General features: G+C 39.7%; 1 protein-coding gene across 1 annotated transcript; it reads left to right on the plus strand.

Annotated features, from left to right (window-relative positions):
• Window positions 1-342: 342 nt before the first annotated feature.
• spata18 (spermatogenesis associated 18) lies at window positions 343-9,784 on the plus strand. The gene is made up of 12 exons (XM_023290627.3): window positions 343-990; window positions 2,829-2,934; window positions 3,503-3,618; window positions 3,777-3,895; window positions 4,014-4,109; window positions 4,198-4,332; window positions 4,432-4,663; window positions 5,649-5,807; window positions 5,922-6,097; window positions 6,706-6,829; window positions 8,438-8,512; window positions 8,791-9,784. Exons 1-12 carry the CDS (start codon window positions 904-906, stop codon window positions 8,845-8,847), a joined length of 1,482 nt encoding a protein of 493 aa, XP_023146395.1. The 5' UTR covers window positions 343-903; the 3' UTR covers window positions 8,848-9,784.
• The last annotated feature ends 6,901 nt before the right edge of the window (window positions 9,785-16,685 follow it).

Below are 16,685 nucleotides of genomic sequence, written 5' to 3' on the forward strand. Positions count from 1 at the left end.
TTTTTAGAAGTTTTGACATTCCTTTGACACTGTATGGTATATCTTTTTTATTAATACTTTTTTGGATTGATGTTAGGAAATATTGTAATAATTTGGGATACTGGAGCTGTGATTTTCATTAGTTATTAAGTTATAATCGTCAAAATTAAAACAAAAAGTCTTACACTAAATAATACGACATTTAACATGTAATGAACATAAAACACATATGGAAGTTTACTTTTCCGAATTAAAAAAACAGATGCACTACAATACTATATTACACATAAATACTTTGATATTATAAATATTAAATTTTTCATGTAATGAACACGAAATACATTTGAAAGTTTACTTTTCTGAATTAACTCATAGAAACAAATGAACTTTTACACAACGTTCTAACTCTTCTAGATGTACTACAATACTATACTATAAGTAAATACTTTAATATATTTCAGATCTTGTATTCATTATCATCCACTATATTGTGGGAAAGCCTCCCGCACATTTAATTAAATGTATCATGCCATACTGTATTATAGGCTTATAGGATTTGATCCAACGCTGCCACTTAAGCAGAGACACCAGCACCTGTGTTTGTGACCCACCGAGGTCAGTCTGCAGGCGTTTGGTTTCGTTTGACAGTATGACATTACAATCCTATTTACATTACAGAAGAGCAGAACCTGCTCAGGACGCACAGAGGAACGCTGTCTGCCACTAGACGACTTTCTTTAATCTGCTGTGTGCGGTTCAGCTGTCGGCTCGTTTATTCATTTGGTTGCTACAACTGAGGCGGGCGGTGCTTGGCCTCTGTGTCGTGGGTGGACAAAGCTGCCAGGTCAGGAATTTTTACTGCGCTCCTCTTCCCGGCTGCTGCAGCAGTTTAAAACATCCGAGGATTAGTTATTGTGGACGGACATGGCGGACACTTTAAGGAGACTGACCAATACATCTTCCTTCAGCGTCTTACAGGACAAGCTGGACAGCTGGCACAAAGACTACCATGTAAGTTCATCAATAAGTCACGACCGACCTAAATCTGACCACAGAACTGCATCAGTGCCCTCAGAAACACCTCGATATGTGCTCGTTACCCCATAAAGTAGTAGCTGAAACTTACATTTGCATCTATTTTAAAGTTTCAGTCAAAAGGTTGCAGATAATATCACCCTCCTCCTTCTCTAAAATGATAAGTTACTTTGTTCACTCATGTGGATTGGTGTTTTTTTTGGGGGGGGGGGACGCTTTATCATTATGATTATGAATAAACAGCTGAAGCATTTCAGTGTTTTGGAGATGCATTAAATAGTTTAAAACCTCACAGCAAAGGAATGCACTTATTTAGATTACATTGATTTTCCACTAGAGTTTGGTTGCTATGGACGCCAGTCGCCATGACAACGGTTGGACTTTTCCGAAGAGCGTTTGCTTCTCTGCTGAGATGGTTCACTTCCTGTTGCTTCCTGTAGGCGGCTACACGGAAGTGATGGTTGCACAGGTGTTGGCACAAAAAAGACAAAAGCAGCGTACCATCCGTGGGAACAATGATTCTAATGTTTCGACATTATTTCACTTGAACTCGATTGCAAACAATTCAACTGTTGTTGTTTTTTATAGGTTTGAATAGCGCTAAAGGACCAGTTCAACTTATGAAGTGCAGATTTCCACCTGCCAAAAAGTGACAGCAGCGAAGAGTTAATACTATAGCATTAACTATAAGTTAATACTACACTATGAACTATAAGTTAATTCTAAGGTAATACTATAGTATTAACTACAATTAACCTAAATGTCAGGCCTGATTACACTATAAACGGCATAAACATTTTTTGTTCACAAATATTTAGTTATGAGAAAGGTTAAAGCTTTGCAAATACACACCTTTGTTGTCACCACAGACATAAAGTTTAGTGTATTTGCACATTATGATTGTTTGAGCCTGATAAAAGCATCTGCAGATGCATGTAAAATGGACAATATGGCTTTAACAAGAAGCACTATAAACGTGCTTCATACTCTAAATTCAACAGTCAAGCATTACATCATGAAAATAAACTGGGTAAACAATCAATTTCCAGAAAAACAATAATTTGATATGTTTTAAAATTGATGACAAGGACAGATACTTTTTATTAAAATTCTTAATTTTTTTTGTATAGTTGATTTTCTTTTGGGGAAAATTCCACATTCATAAAAAGCGATGGGATGACTTCAAACCAGATTTTGGACATTTTTATCAAGAACTGGATCAATATGGCATATCTAAAGGATACATTAAGAACAAAAAGCCAACTAAAATAATAACAAATAAAAAAGACCCAAAATCCAGACTGATGATATTGTATTCTGACCCTTTTTTTTTCTTTAATTATCTAACTATGCACTCCTGGCATGAACTTCTTTGGTAATCTACATGCATTCTTTAAAATAAAATAAATAAACACAACTAAAAATTCACCCTAGTAGTCATTTAATGACTTTAACATTTTATGTCTTCTGTGAAAAAACTGGGCTAGAAGCAGGGACACCTGTGGCATCTCTTGTATAGCTTTTTACTCTTTACTGAATGAGTGGAATGACTCCACTCTCATCTGGCTGTTAAAAGGCTTTCTTTAAGTACAAAAAAAACTTTTAAAAATCTGTATGACAACCACAAATAAGCAATCACTAACAACACTGAAAAAAAGCAAGTCTGCAGGACCACAATGCTTTATTTATAATGGTGCGTTTTGGCACATTTTACCAGTTTTGACATTTTAATTAATTGGTCAGCCCTACTTGTAGTACATCAGAAAATGCAAAAGTTTGTTTACCCGTTTCTTTGGTCACATTTACTCTTCTAGGTGATTTCCTGTGACCAGAATCTGAACAGATGTTGTGAGCTGATTGAACTCACTGCCAAGATCCAAGGCCAACTGTTTGCCATCCTTAACCTCACAGCAGCTGAAGGCAAGTTTAACCTTTGCAGTGCACGACTTCTCTGATTTCTTTTAAAAAGGGGACTACTGAACATGGAGCCTGATTAGTACTGGATCCTTTTGGGCCGATGTTGATCCCAATTTTACAGAGCAAAAAGGTACTGACATATTGGCAATATATTTGTTAAAAGTTATATTGAAAAGGTAAATGCTGTGGTCCTAGTTCATTAACTTTCCAGCAAAGTGTGTCACTAACTAGTAAGCAAATTACTATAGAGACACCTCCTGCTCCGTACCCCTCCTCAGCTGTGATGCATGCTCCGAGGCATGTTCTGCTACATGTACTGCAGACAGTGCAGCCAGATCTCATCTGATGGACAAACTATGTGATGACACCATTTACAAATTACTTCACACATCTTTTACTACATTATGTTCTGTAAAAAAAACAGACGTAATATCAGCACGTACCAGACAACATATACACCAATACCAATGTATCTGTGATAGGTCAATATTGACCAGTAAAACTGGCCAACTGACACATATTTTGGGTTCAAGTGAAGCAAATTTGCATAATGTCTTTTATTATGAATCAGGAGGACACTATGCTGGAGTGGACACTTTGAAAACACGACTGCTACCGTGGCTTGGAACCTGTTTCTCAATGGCGAGGCCCTCAGTCACTGATGACACCAGTCTACAGCTCATCCAGGTCTCAACATTAATTCCATCCAGTGTGCTACTACACAGATACTTGGAATACGTCAGGATGTGCCACCAGTTCAAGTCATTTGAAGTGAAATTCTATTATGGCTGTCTGGTGTTGTTTCTGTATAACATTTGTACTGTACCATCATCTGATACATTCAGGATTCAGTAGAAAAGGACAGAAAGATCAAAGAGCTTTCTTTCTCCCATGAGAGCGACATGCAGAAGATGGAGACTCAGCTGTGTTCCACTCGCTTACAGCTGGACTCGGTCAGAGCAGAGTGAGTCTGATACATAAAAGCAGCCTCCTTACATCAAGGCCCATTTGGAGTTTAAATGCACTTTGGATTATTAAAAATATTCCATAACACAGATACAACTACTGATTTGTTTTAACAGACTGATAGATGCTAAAAACGAACTGGACGAGACAAAGAGCAAATCAGCAACAACTCTGCTGGCCACTGAGGATGAAATATTACAGCTAAAAGCAGAGTGGGTGATACAATCAAATACTGCAGTATCATATTTACTGTAGGTGCTCTAAGTGTTTCTGTTGATATGAATTGTGTTTGTGTTTCAGTTTGAGATCCGCACATGAGCAGGTGGAGATTTATAAGAGGAAGCTGGATGCTCTTGATGACTACGAGCGTCAGATTCGGCTGTTGAGAGACGAAGTGTCCTACCTGAGCACAGAGAAGGCCATGCTGCAGGAGAGGTGCTGACACGTACCCAACACACACACAAACACTGTATACTCACAACCTACGAAGTCTTCAATATTTCATGTGGTTTTATATTTATTTTCCCTCCTCAGGTTGGTGAGAAGTCGCTCTCCGAGCCCCCTGCTCAGACCCAGCCGCTCCTCCAGCCCAGTGAGGAGCGAGTCGCCCACCAGAGCTCAGCTCACCAACTCGTCCCGCCACGCTCGCCTTGTGTCCCGCTTCAGTGACCTGTACGCTGTGGAGCGTCTGGAGGCCCAGAGCCTGCTTCGACGCTACATTGCTGACTTGCAGATGGTTCAGAAAATCATCTTCATCGCTGTTGTGGTATGACTGTGATTATTTTAGAGTTGCCAGTAAATATGAGCAGAGTAAAAGAAACTGAGTGACAGATCTGTTTAGCTGGACTGGTGTGAAGGAAAGTTTACTTTAAAGTCCCTCTCAGTCATTGAATACACTCCTAAAAACTCCTCTCTGTGTATCAAAGTTATATATTTAGAACTTTTTCTCCATTAAACCATTCCCTGCCTGCCTTTAAATGGTTTAGATGTACCTCTTGATAAATTTTCCTTTAAAGTGTGGAAATCTACAAAGTCCCTGCCTCTATCTGCACCCCTCGATTGTTTATTTTACTTTATGTCTGATAGCATGTAAAAAATTTCCGCTTCCCAAACAATTATCATTATTTATTTATTGTCTTATGTATTTTTACCCTTAACTTTTCACCTTTTTATTTATCTTACATCAGGCCTTTTATTCTATCTTATACTTTAAATTTTTTAGTTTTTAACTCCAGTATTCCCTCAGGGGTGTCCTCCACACTGGGGGTTGTATCCGGTCTGCTGCTGGGGGTGCTGTCCCCGGGTCCCTTCGACCCGGTTGGTTGGGGAGCTCCCCACCTCGGTGTGGGCGTCCCCCTGTCTGTCGGGATCGGGGGATTCCGGGTGCTGGCGCCCCCGGCCTACGACTCCTCCCAGTGTGGACGGCCCCAATGGTAGTGTTTTCCACGACTGTCAGTGCCATGCCATGTCTCCCTTACTGTCAGTAGTGAGTGTGTGTGCGTGTGTGTTTGTGTGCGTACATGTATAGTCGTGTGTGTATATATGTATATATGGAGGGAGGGAGGGAGGGAGGGATGGGTTTTCTTGTTTAATTTTTTTAAATGTTGTAAAGCACTTTGTGTTGCATTTTAACTGTATGAAAAGTGCTATATAAATAGAGTTTGATTGATTGAATAACAAGGTAAAAAATCTTGATTTTCATCTGAGGGAACCCCTAAAATGTTTGTTTTTATCCTGTTTTTATGTCTTAGGAGTCCTTCAAGATAGCTAAACTGGCTTACCGGCAGTTCAAACTACGAGTGAGAAAGACGTTGTCGACGTCTCACTTTGGGCCAGAGAGTCTAGAGGATGCAGCTGTGGACTACATTGTCAGGAATCTGGATCTCTATGATGTTCAGGCCAGCGTCAATGTAGGATGAAATATTCTCTGTTGTGTCCTCTGCAAAATTTTTTAACAAACTGCTGTCGTCTGACACTTGCTAATGAAAATGACGCTGTATCTGAATGTGTTTTGTCTCTCCCAGGATGTGATCAATGCCATGAATGTGGACCCTCACATCTCCTTCCCACCAGAAGTAGACTTTGTCCTCATCAGTACCTTGATCAGGGAGGCATGCAGAGTGGCCTTCGCCATGCAGACTCTGGAGTCACCGCTTGACTTGGCCTTTGCAAGTGATGGGGAACTATACAATGACAGCAGGTCAGTCCTGTGTGCAGTGCTGTGTGAAAATCCCGTGTCAGGGCAGTTTATTTGCAAAATTTGATGCTTACTTGGTCAATTTTGAAGCATATGTAGTAGGTGAGAGTGAAAAGTCACACTCTGGTTGTTGATTTTGTTTGATCTTGGTGCATCAAACTGATATTGATTTTTTTCCCGTTGAAAATAATCACTTCCTACCTGAAAATCACTTAAAAGTAATGCTACAGGTTTGCCTCCTCTCATTTATGTCACCTTAAGCCCACCAGGTCACCCGTAAATCTGTTTGAACACTGTAAAACTATTTATGTGTCCCTGCAAGTCTGAATCCATGTTTTTGAATCAGTCGTTTCAAGGCACAAATGCTCGGCTACGGAACTGACTTTTAGTATATAAAGGCACAATATAGACATGTTGACAAGATAAAAACTTGAGTTTCATCACACGTAGTGGACCTTTAAAGAAACATACACATTGCAAAACATCCCTCTATTAATTTCAGCCTCTCACTTTGCCATTTGATGCCTCTACCAGTAGATGTCACCCTCACCACTCAGATAAAGTATTCACACTCAGGTCTCTTACTGTCTTCCCTTCTCTTTCTCGAACAGGTACAGACGTAGCTATGACTCTGAGTTCACTGCTCCTCTGGTGATGTACCATGTCTGGCCAGCCTTAATGGAAGGAAACAATGTGATAGTGAAGGGCGAGGCGTTGACTAGAAGAAGTGCTCCGGTACTGACTTCATAATACTTAATAATACAAAATAATATCAGAATTAATTCAGATGTCGGTCTACAGAAGTACAGCTAAGCACCAGTTTTTTCATGCCCACATGCAGCTTTCTAATGAATCTGACGGGATATTACACAAACAAGTGACAAAAGATCGTAAGACATTGTTTTAGAGATGTTAATTAATTTACATTTTTAGCTTGTGTTTTTAAAAACACTGTTATTTAAAAATGCCATGTGTAGAATGTTTCATACCATTACTTAATAAGCAGTGGTAAAGCTTTTATTTTCCTTTTTATTTTCTTCAATTAAACTGTTCCCATAATTGCTACCAAGCTTTCTGCATGTCCCCACTGGGATTTTGGACCTACTGCAGTCTTTTTGAGTCTCTCTTTTTTTGCCATCACTCTGGTCTTTAGTTCCCTCCACAGACTGTCAGTGGGATTCAGACCTGGACTCTGGCTGGGCCACTCAACAAAAATTGTTTTCTGTTGATCTTTGGTCAATCACTTTATCAATTTGCTTCAAATCATTGTCCTGTCAGCAGGTCCAGTGCTGCCCAAGGCCAGGTTTTTCTGTAGACTTCTTGCTGTTTTCCTCTAGAATCTTGATTTAGTTGTCTGTTCTCATGATGTCATTTACTTTGACAAAGTTACCAGGCCTGTCAGCTGAAAAACACCCCCAAAGAATTACATTCCTACCATCATGCTTGAACATGGCCATGGTGTTCTTGGGGCTGAATGCTTCTCCTTTCTTTCATCATACAAAACACACATCTCTGTGTCCAAACAACTCCATTTATATCTCTTCTGACTAGAGATCTGAGGACCAAAAGCTTTCTTCTTTGTCCAGGTGACCTTTGATATGTCTGTCTGGGAGAAGTGGAGTCCTCCTTGGTTGGCATTTATGGAAGCCAGCCTTGTTCAGTGGCTGTTGGAGAGTCTGATTTAAGATGTTAGTACCAGAATTGCTGTGATTCATCAGGATGATCTAAGTAGTGTCCTTGGATTCTTCACTTCTGGCTTCCTCCCACACCCTTTAAGATTTTTCACAGCGTGGAACTCCTTGTACTTTATTATTCTGCTTTGCACTGTGGCCACCAGCACTTGAAAACCCTTGGACATGGTGTTCTAGCTTTACTCCACCTTGTGGGCAGCCACAATGCACAACTCTCTCTCAGTGATGGACCACAATAACAAGCTCACCAGGCTCTTTAGTTTGACTTGCAACTGACCAGAGAACTACTGCATTAGCTGTTCTCAGTTTAGAGTGCATTAGAAATGCTATGGAACATGGTAGAAATTACCAGGACTAGTGGCACGATATAAAAGCTGCTTTTTAATAAAGATTTTTTAAAAATGTTATGATTAGTTTTGTACATAGCATTTTTACCAAAATATTTTAAAACTCCATAAAAATAGTTAAAATCCATCATTAACATCTTTTGTCCCTTGTTTAAGTCATTTCCTGCCAGAAGAGACCTGTTGGTCAAAAAATTCTGTGTAAATCAAAATGTGGCATATGTATGAATAATTTAGGGCTTAACTATATGTAAGAGCATGCAAATACATGCAAAGTCTCATGTATGTGTGTCTGTCTGTTTTCGCAGTGGACTAGAAGCCGAAGCAGAAGCAGGAGTGCAAGCCCTGTTCGTTCTCGCTCTCTCAGTCCGACTCGCAGTCTTGTAAGTCTGTATAAAATTTGATAGTTCAACCAACCACACAAAACAAAGGCAGAACAATTTGGGTTTTTTGGTCAAGAAAGGGACTGCATTCTTTCACTGGATGTAGCATTGTTCAGCTTCTAATGACATTCAGATTGATTTCACTCTTCCCACTTAACAACTTGCATGCACATCTATGGCCCTAAGGGTATGTATTTCACTGACCAAGTTGTAATAAATGGGATTTGTTTACCACTTAATTTATTGCAAATATAATCAACATCATCATGTTTTTTTAGGTATTTAACGGCAAAAGAAGCCTGTCTCCTGATCGCCTCACCACTAGCTGCCTGTGAACTCTGGCTGCATTGTCAACAGGACAACAGTTTTTTTTTCTATAAAATAAACTCTGATTTGTTTTCAAATCTGATTTCAATTGCATGGTTATTCTTATGCTTCTACCAAATAAGCAATAAAATCCTAAAGTATCTTACCAACCAAAGGCTGTTCAGAGTTTACAGTGTTGGAGGACAGTTTTGCAGGACAGAAAGGAACCCTTACATGAAACTAGAGTAGCCTGGCAGCTAATGGACAGTTGTCTTAGTTCACTATATTTACTCTGTTACTGAGATTTTGATAGATACTAGCAGTATTTTAGTGATATTCAGAAACTTGAAGTACATTTTTCAGATGAAACTTGGACCTGCACACTAGCACTTTCTTAGTCAGACAGCTAAAATTAGGAACCATATTCTATATATCTCATATTTTATTGCAGGCTGTGTGCTGTAGGTCATACAATATGGTGCTATCGTTGCTTCATATCCTCCAGTACTTGAGCGACTGATATTGGTCAATGTTTCTTGTGTTAGTGGTTGCTGTGTTTTGTTTTTGTTTTTCAAAATAGCCTTTCATTATTTGTATTTTTTGGTGCTGTTATTTTATATAAGTAATACCAGAACAGTTTGTGACATGAACACAAAAAGATTTTTTTCCATAAGATAGATTCTTATATGGTGTAAGAACAGGACCAGTAGCTTGTTATGTTGCTGGAATGTCCAGATGCATTCCATGTAACAATTATGTTCATTTTTTCCCATGTACAATCCATGTACTGTATATCACCACTAACTTTGTATCCAAAACTACTAATATAATCTCTAATGACTTGAAGGATGAACACGCTGATTTTACTTTGATTTAATTTGTGCTGTGTGATGAATATATTCTCCAATTGTGCCTTTTATTATGGATTTTTAAACAAATAAATGGAAGATTTGTAGTTTCCTGCAACTCCAAGTTGTCTGTTTTTTGTTGTTTTAAAAAGAAGTCTTTACCTTTTAAAAAAAATCAGTCTACCAATAGTTTACACATTTTTTTGACAAGCTGCTTGCTTTCTACTGCCTCCTTGAAAAAAACTCAGTGTGTGTATCAGTTAGTTTTCAGTCTAAGAACATAAACTTAGGTATATCCATTGGTAAAGCTTAAAAGTAGCTTAAAAGTGAATGCGACAAGTCCATACAAAGCCTCATCCTGACTTGAATCCTGACTTTCAATTGACAACTGTCCTGATTTTACTGCAATATTCTTAATACTCCTCAATTCCCCCGTATTTACATTTCCCGACGTTACAGTTTTACTATGATCCAAAAGAGGACGCTGCTGCTCCATCATTAAAGTGAGTTCAAGTACTGGAAACACTGCAGTGCAACATTTGAGCCACCATATAACATACTTTCTTATATGAAGCGTCAAAGATAAGACATCTTTCTGTAACACAAATATAAATCAGAGGAAAAAATATTGTTTATAGCATTATGTACCTCTGTGTGGTTTCAAATAGTGTCTCTTCGTGGACAAACTTGTGCACTAAAAAGTTCATAGGATGTCGGTAAACTTCATTCCTGATGTAGGACATAAGAATGATGTCTCTCTTCTTAGCAAAATGGCCAAAGTGTATCCAGCCTTTATGACTTGTGATACCCCTGTGTGTTGGTCAATGATGTGGCAGCAGAAACAATCCCTGTGTAAAAAAATAGTCACCCGCTGAGTATATAGAATAAAACTGTACAATAAAATTGTGTAAATATTGTGCATCAGCCACGTGTGCCATTGCAACATTATTTTTTACATTTGGAGGAATTTCTTCAGGGCATCCCAGCAGTTTCATCCCAGCTGTGACTGCTTTAGTGTTTCTACCATCTGATTAGGTCTCTCTGACTTCTGGCTTTGCCTCACCAGACCGCCTTACCAGGCAAACCAATTACCCTGTCAGCTCCTCAAACCATATCTAATGTCTGAAATCAGCCATTCGCTCTGCTGAGCTGACACTTAGCAGGCCTCCATAAACTCTAAGTCCTCTAAAAGATTAGGACTAACAGGATCACTCACTGACACCTATGAGATATATTAGTGCTCAATAGTTTTCCTGTTTGTTTAAATGGACCAATATCAAGAGCTTTATGATGAAAGAAAAGTGCGTTTGTTGTTTTGATGAGATGGAAATCATATTCATCCACTGGTGATCACACTCAGCTGTTTCCGGGGTGACTGTGGTATTTGTCGGAGCTGATACTGATTAAAGATTACATGGTGGCTTTGCAGTAATTAGCATTGCACATCAGAGGATGTTGTCGAGAACAAAAAATCCTGAATGCTGAGAATGTTGCATAAAAACGTCTAATGATTTTTCCCACAGAAAGAGAAAAACGATCAAACTATGTGTCATAGTTTCATTCCAGTGTAACGAGAAATCTCAAACAAGTTCATACACCGCTTCTCCAAAAACGGACCTCCAAATTCATGCACGTCCTTGTAAAAACTACAAATTATTTGCTGTTAACCCTTCCATTAGCAGTATCGAAAGATTTGGATTGGAAAAAAAGATGCAGAAACCCGTGTTGTGGAAACTTCCACCCTGCCTCCTCATCACATTCCCACACAATGAGTGTCTTGTCAGATCTGCAACAGTTCAGAGAGGTCCTGACTCCGGGGACCAGGCCAGGTCCTGCTGCCACGATATAACTGGGGGAAACCCATCTCAGCTCAGTTGTCCTTCTGTGAGCCTAGAGGTGGGGGGTGGTTGTTTACTCAGGTGTGCTATGGCCATGAACAAAACCACTGTGGCCAGACGGAGATGAGAGAGAAGACTGGCTGCTGTCATGGACCTCACATTTCATTTGACAGATTACACAGTGAATCTAGACGTCATCTGGGAGCAAAAATGACTACAGTGGCAAGATTTCTACAGGTCCTAGAGGTGAAATCTTCACCCATGGCCCAAATACTACTTGGAGCTCACCCTGACACCAACTGAGAACTGCAAATCCAGCTTAAGTTTCCAATTTAGTGGTGGAGGCTTGACTCAGTGCTGCTGGACCGTGTGATGTTTCCTCTGGCTCTTCTTAATGTGCTCCATACTGGCAAGAGCTGAGTTTCTGGAGCTTGAGCACGATGAGTACCCACCCCTGATCCCACAGCCAGACCAGAAGGGGAATATTAATGTGGGGCCGTATATCACAGCACATGAGGACACAGTTATGGGTGACCAGACTGCAGTGTGTAAATCACAAGCTATGCTGAAATAGACAGAGGGTAGAAGGAATGAAGGAAATCAAAGCAGCAACTACTAAATGTGAACCATCTTTCCTATGATGGAGTCACCCTTCGACAGCGGACTCAATGAGCCACTGCAGGTCGACAAGGGCTCTGTGTTTTCAAGAGAGGCCATGATATCTGTGGCCCAGAGAGGTCATTAAACACATCTGGGACGGAGCAGGATGCAGGTTTTTGCACAGGAGGACTTCACAATTTATGACAGCAGGGACAAAGACAGCACTCGTGTCTGTGGCTTAGTGCAATGTAGTGTGTGAGTAATTGTGAGAGGATAACCAAACCACACCCTCCCTTATTCCCTACTGCAACACCCAAGGGCGATTTCCTTGGCACGAGGCAGTGTGAGGTCATAGCGATGGGCTTTGCTGCAGGCATCGGCCTGATTGGATGCTGAGGAGCAAACAGGCGTGACTGCTGGTCTTCTTCTCAGCTTCAGTGAAATCATACATCAAGTGGCCAAATCCGCTGCCAGAGATACCACGGATAACTGCTTCCTTCCTTTCTCTATGACGACTATCATATCAAATAAAGAAAAACAGCCTCAAAGTTGGACCCTCTTTTTCCCAGTGCAGACATTTGTCCAGACTGTTTCCTCTTACCGCTCTGTCATCCTTTGCACATCTGGGCTATCACGACCAAATAACAGTATTTAGGAAGTTTAATGATTTTCCTTTAAAAATAGTTTCTTTGTTGATGAATTTGTAATTTCCAGGCATCAGGGGGGAGACTGACATGTCTCAGTGATAAATGCAGAAAAAACACCTCAATTGAAACAGTAACATTTTCCTCATGAAAACAGCAGGACTGCTTTATATGTGCTTTGCCTTTCATGATTTTAAGAGCATGGCGACACAAAAGCAGGGCCCAGGGTGAGGTGGTCTGCTTCATGAGTTTCCACAGGGCACTTTTTAACACATCATTAAAGCCTCCGATGCCGTCGTGACCTTTTTTCTTTCTCAAAGATCAACTAGATGTCAACGGCTTGGCAACGAGAAATCAATTTACAGTTCAGATGAAAAAAAATCTCCCAGCTCTTAAGTTAAGATGTCTATCTGCGCTGTGATTAGGTGTCCTGCTTTGTCAGGAGGTGCACTGCGGTGAACTTAACCTGCTCAGAAACAAGCCCTGGATGCTGGAATGCTCCATATAAAAACACACATCTGGATGCTGTGATTAATGTGAATAACAGCCATCCATTTACATTACAGAGCAGCACTGGCAGAGCAGAGGGCCGTGGATGCAGGTGTGAGTTTGGAAGGTTAGTGCTCCACCGGGGCTTGTTACACTTAGATTTGATACTCTCACGGAAACATGCGATCAAACCTGGCGCCAATCTCTGAATGGCCTCTGTGCTGAACACCCCCACCCTGAACAGGGAGGGAGGAGGAGGGAAGGAACATTAGGGTGAAAAGAAAAGAAAGATCTAGTGAGTCTGAGAGCTGCAATGACATATGTGGAAACTTTCTGGTGACTGTGGTTTGACCTCCAGGAGTCTTTATGGCTTCACTTGTTCTGACTGAACATGTCTTTGGATGTGTCTGTCTCTGTCTTTCATCTATATGTTCCATCTAATGTACAGATGTGAGGCTGTGAAACTGTCACTGCGGCAAAGCAGACAGAAATGAAAACTGTGTTTGACATGGAGAGAAAAAAGACTGACAGGTCAATTGCAACACTATGAGAACCTGTCAGTAATGTGACATTATGTTGAGCAAACAGTTTTATTTGTTTGTGTTTGATTATGAATGATTAAATAAGAAAAGATGATTGATTTGAGTCATGGTTGACATTCTGACCTTTTCACTTGTGTATAAAGTTGCTTCCAACTGCATTTAAATGTCACCACTAGATGGCAGTTCAACACTATAATCCTCTTCAGCATGTCTCAGTTTGTTGCACAGTGCTGAAAGAAGTATTCAGGTCCTCTACTTAAGGAAAAGAAGTAATATCAAGTTTTATTTTGAGAAACATGTACATTAAAAGATAACAGTCACATTTACAAGAGTTATTGTATTATTCACACATTCCCATGTAACCATGTGAGTAATGTAGTGGTGTAGCTGGTTGAGATGAAGCCAATTTAATGTTGGACTTGTAGATCAAATAGCCTCTGGTTTTGGGTGAGTTGAAATATGAAAAAAAAGAAAGCTGTCATGAAAAGTCCTATCTTTGAGTTTATATTACCTAAAAATGACAATGCATAAGTGAAGTAGTGATATTTTCTGAACCATATGTAGTTGCATGTCAAAATAATACAAAACACAACATATGAAACACTTTTTAATATGAAATACTTCGTCAAAAAAATCAAAATAAAGGGTTGTTTTGTTTTCTTAACTGCGATACCTGATTGAGCAGGTATGACAAGTTGTACCACAAAAACAAAAATATTGGTAGATAGCCTCACCCAAGAAGACAGTAGAAGAAAGTAGAATTATTATTATTATTTTTAAAGGGCCTCTTTTTCATTTCTCGTGAGGTATGAGAAGCTTGAGTAACCGAGACCTCACAGACAAATGACAGCTCAACTCACACTACAGGATGCAACTGTCAAAGCTTAAGGCACATTATTATGACAGAGTAGCACTTCCCAGTTGTATATGCACTACATTAAACCTTTATGAGGACAGTTGTACTAAGAAAAAAGTAAAAGCATATGATATGGAACACAGCCTCTGAAATTCAGAAACTTCAGGCACTATGACCTTAACAGTTGGGCATCTAAAGTATAAAATGTTTTGCCAGCTTAGTCCACAGTGAAGACACAGAGAGGATTGCCAACAAGTGATGGGTTAATGTTGCCAACTGGCTGTAAAAAAGCAACCAAGTTGACCTTGACCTTGGACTGTTCGATTTCATCCTTCTCTTTCGAGTAGAAAATCTCTGTTTATTGAGGTATTGCTACAAGCCCATGAGACATTTCCCCTGAGTTTTTACGTATCTAAACTAAATCAAGCTTTAAACCTTTGTTGGTTGTGTTATTTTGCTCTTTGCGGAGACAAGCTGATCAGATCTAGAGTCTGCTGGCCTGCTGCAGAATACACCGCGAGTGTATTAGAACAAGAAATGTGATGTTTACAGTGAACATCACCTGATAAATAATGCATGTCTTCTCAGTTTTAGTAAACCTCTCAGCTAACATGAACTTTGTAATTGTACAAGTGGGACAAACATGTTCCAGCTTATCTACTGTGATTTATGCACACTCGTCTGCCCAGAGCCCCTGAACTAACACAGGCCTGCGTGGCGTCTGGTGCCTCCTTCATGCCTTATGCAGTACTGTGTTTCCCTACAGTCAATCACAGAGAAAGAGCAGAGAAGATAAATATTTTTGCAGGACAAAGAGGCCAAAAATACTGGAGAGACTATGATTGGGTGAGCTAAACATAGGTCATGATCACAGGTCATCAATGGCCCTATAGTTGTTGATGTAGAAAAAGCAATAAGACATGCACAAACAGAAACCATTTGGTTGAAATGTTTGAAGGAAGCTCTGCCTGTGCAGAGTGAAGTAACTGAAGATAATTACGAGGGAATAAAGGTCAGCTATTAACTTTATATTGTCTATGAGTCTAAAAGTACATGTTGAGATGAGGAAAAACATTCATTTGCTTAACTACAGTCACAATTATCTGTGTACCAGTCTGTTGCCAGCACGACCTTGTCTTAGTTTTCAGCTCGAAAACACATTTTCAGCAATGTGAAGTTCTGCTATTTGTGTCCTCGAGACTTTTGAACCTGAAAGCTGCGTCAAACTGACAATTCTGCCATATTTACACAGAACACGTGGCAGATATGCATGTGTTGTCATTTCTGTTGCATTATCAAGCTCGAAGGGACTATAGATCTATCTGCGTCCTCATGGCAGAGCTTCATAGGCACAGACACAATCATCATTCACAACTGAAAAAGGCTTTCGACTCCCTGCTGTGAAAATGCCTCATAATTCAAACCTTAACAGTGTCGTTGTAGCTGTGAACAACCAAAGCTTTTCTCAGTTATTACGAACAAGCAGTCAGTCAGTCAGTCACAGCAGGAAGTCAACAATGTGCCAATACAAGCTGACATGTGCTTGTGTTTTGCTTTTGTAGATCTCAGTATGTAAATTGTTTCTTGGAATATATTTCATTCTGTACATGTATGTATATATGCTCTGGGTTTCTTGTTTAGTCATTCATAGAAAGTGTGCTCCCAAATGACTGCACAAGCTTTTTCTTAATAAATGTAACTTTGAGAGTTTTGTGTGAGGAAAAAGCCCATGTCTAAAAAAGAAGTGTAAAAAAAATCTGTTTAATAACAATATTTTTAGCTGATTGAAATACAGTAAAGCAGTGTGAAGTTTATGATCAAATGTTGCTGTTCATTATGGCGTGATTTATTTTTTTATGATTGGCAGCACATGTCAGCTTGTATTGGCACGTTGTTGACTTCCTGCTGTGACTGACTGACTGCTTGTTAGTAATAACTGAGAAAAGCTTTGGTTGTTCACAGCTACAATGACACTGTTAAGGTTTGATTTATCAGGCATTTTCACAGCAGGTGGGTTTAAAGCTTTTTTCGTTTGTGAATGATGATGATT

This window comes from Amphiprion ocellaris, chromosome 2 (genome assembly GCF_022539595.1).
Source record: "Amphiprion ocellaris isolate individual 3 ecotype Okinawa chromosome 2, ASM2253959v1, whole genome shotgun sequence".
NCBI classification, from domain to species: domain Eukaryota; kingdom Metazoa; phylum Chordata; class Actinopteri; family Pomacentridae; genus Amphiprion; species Amphiprion ocellaris.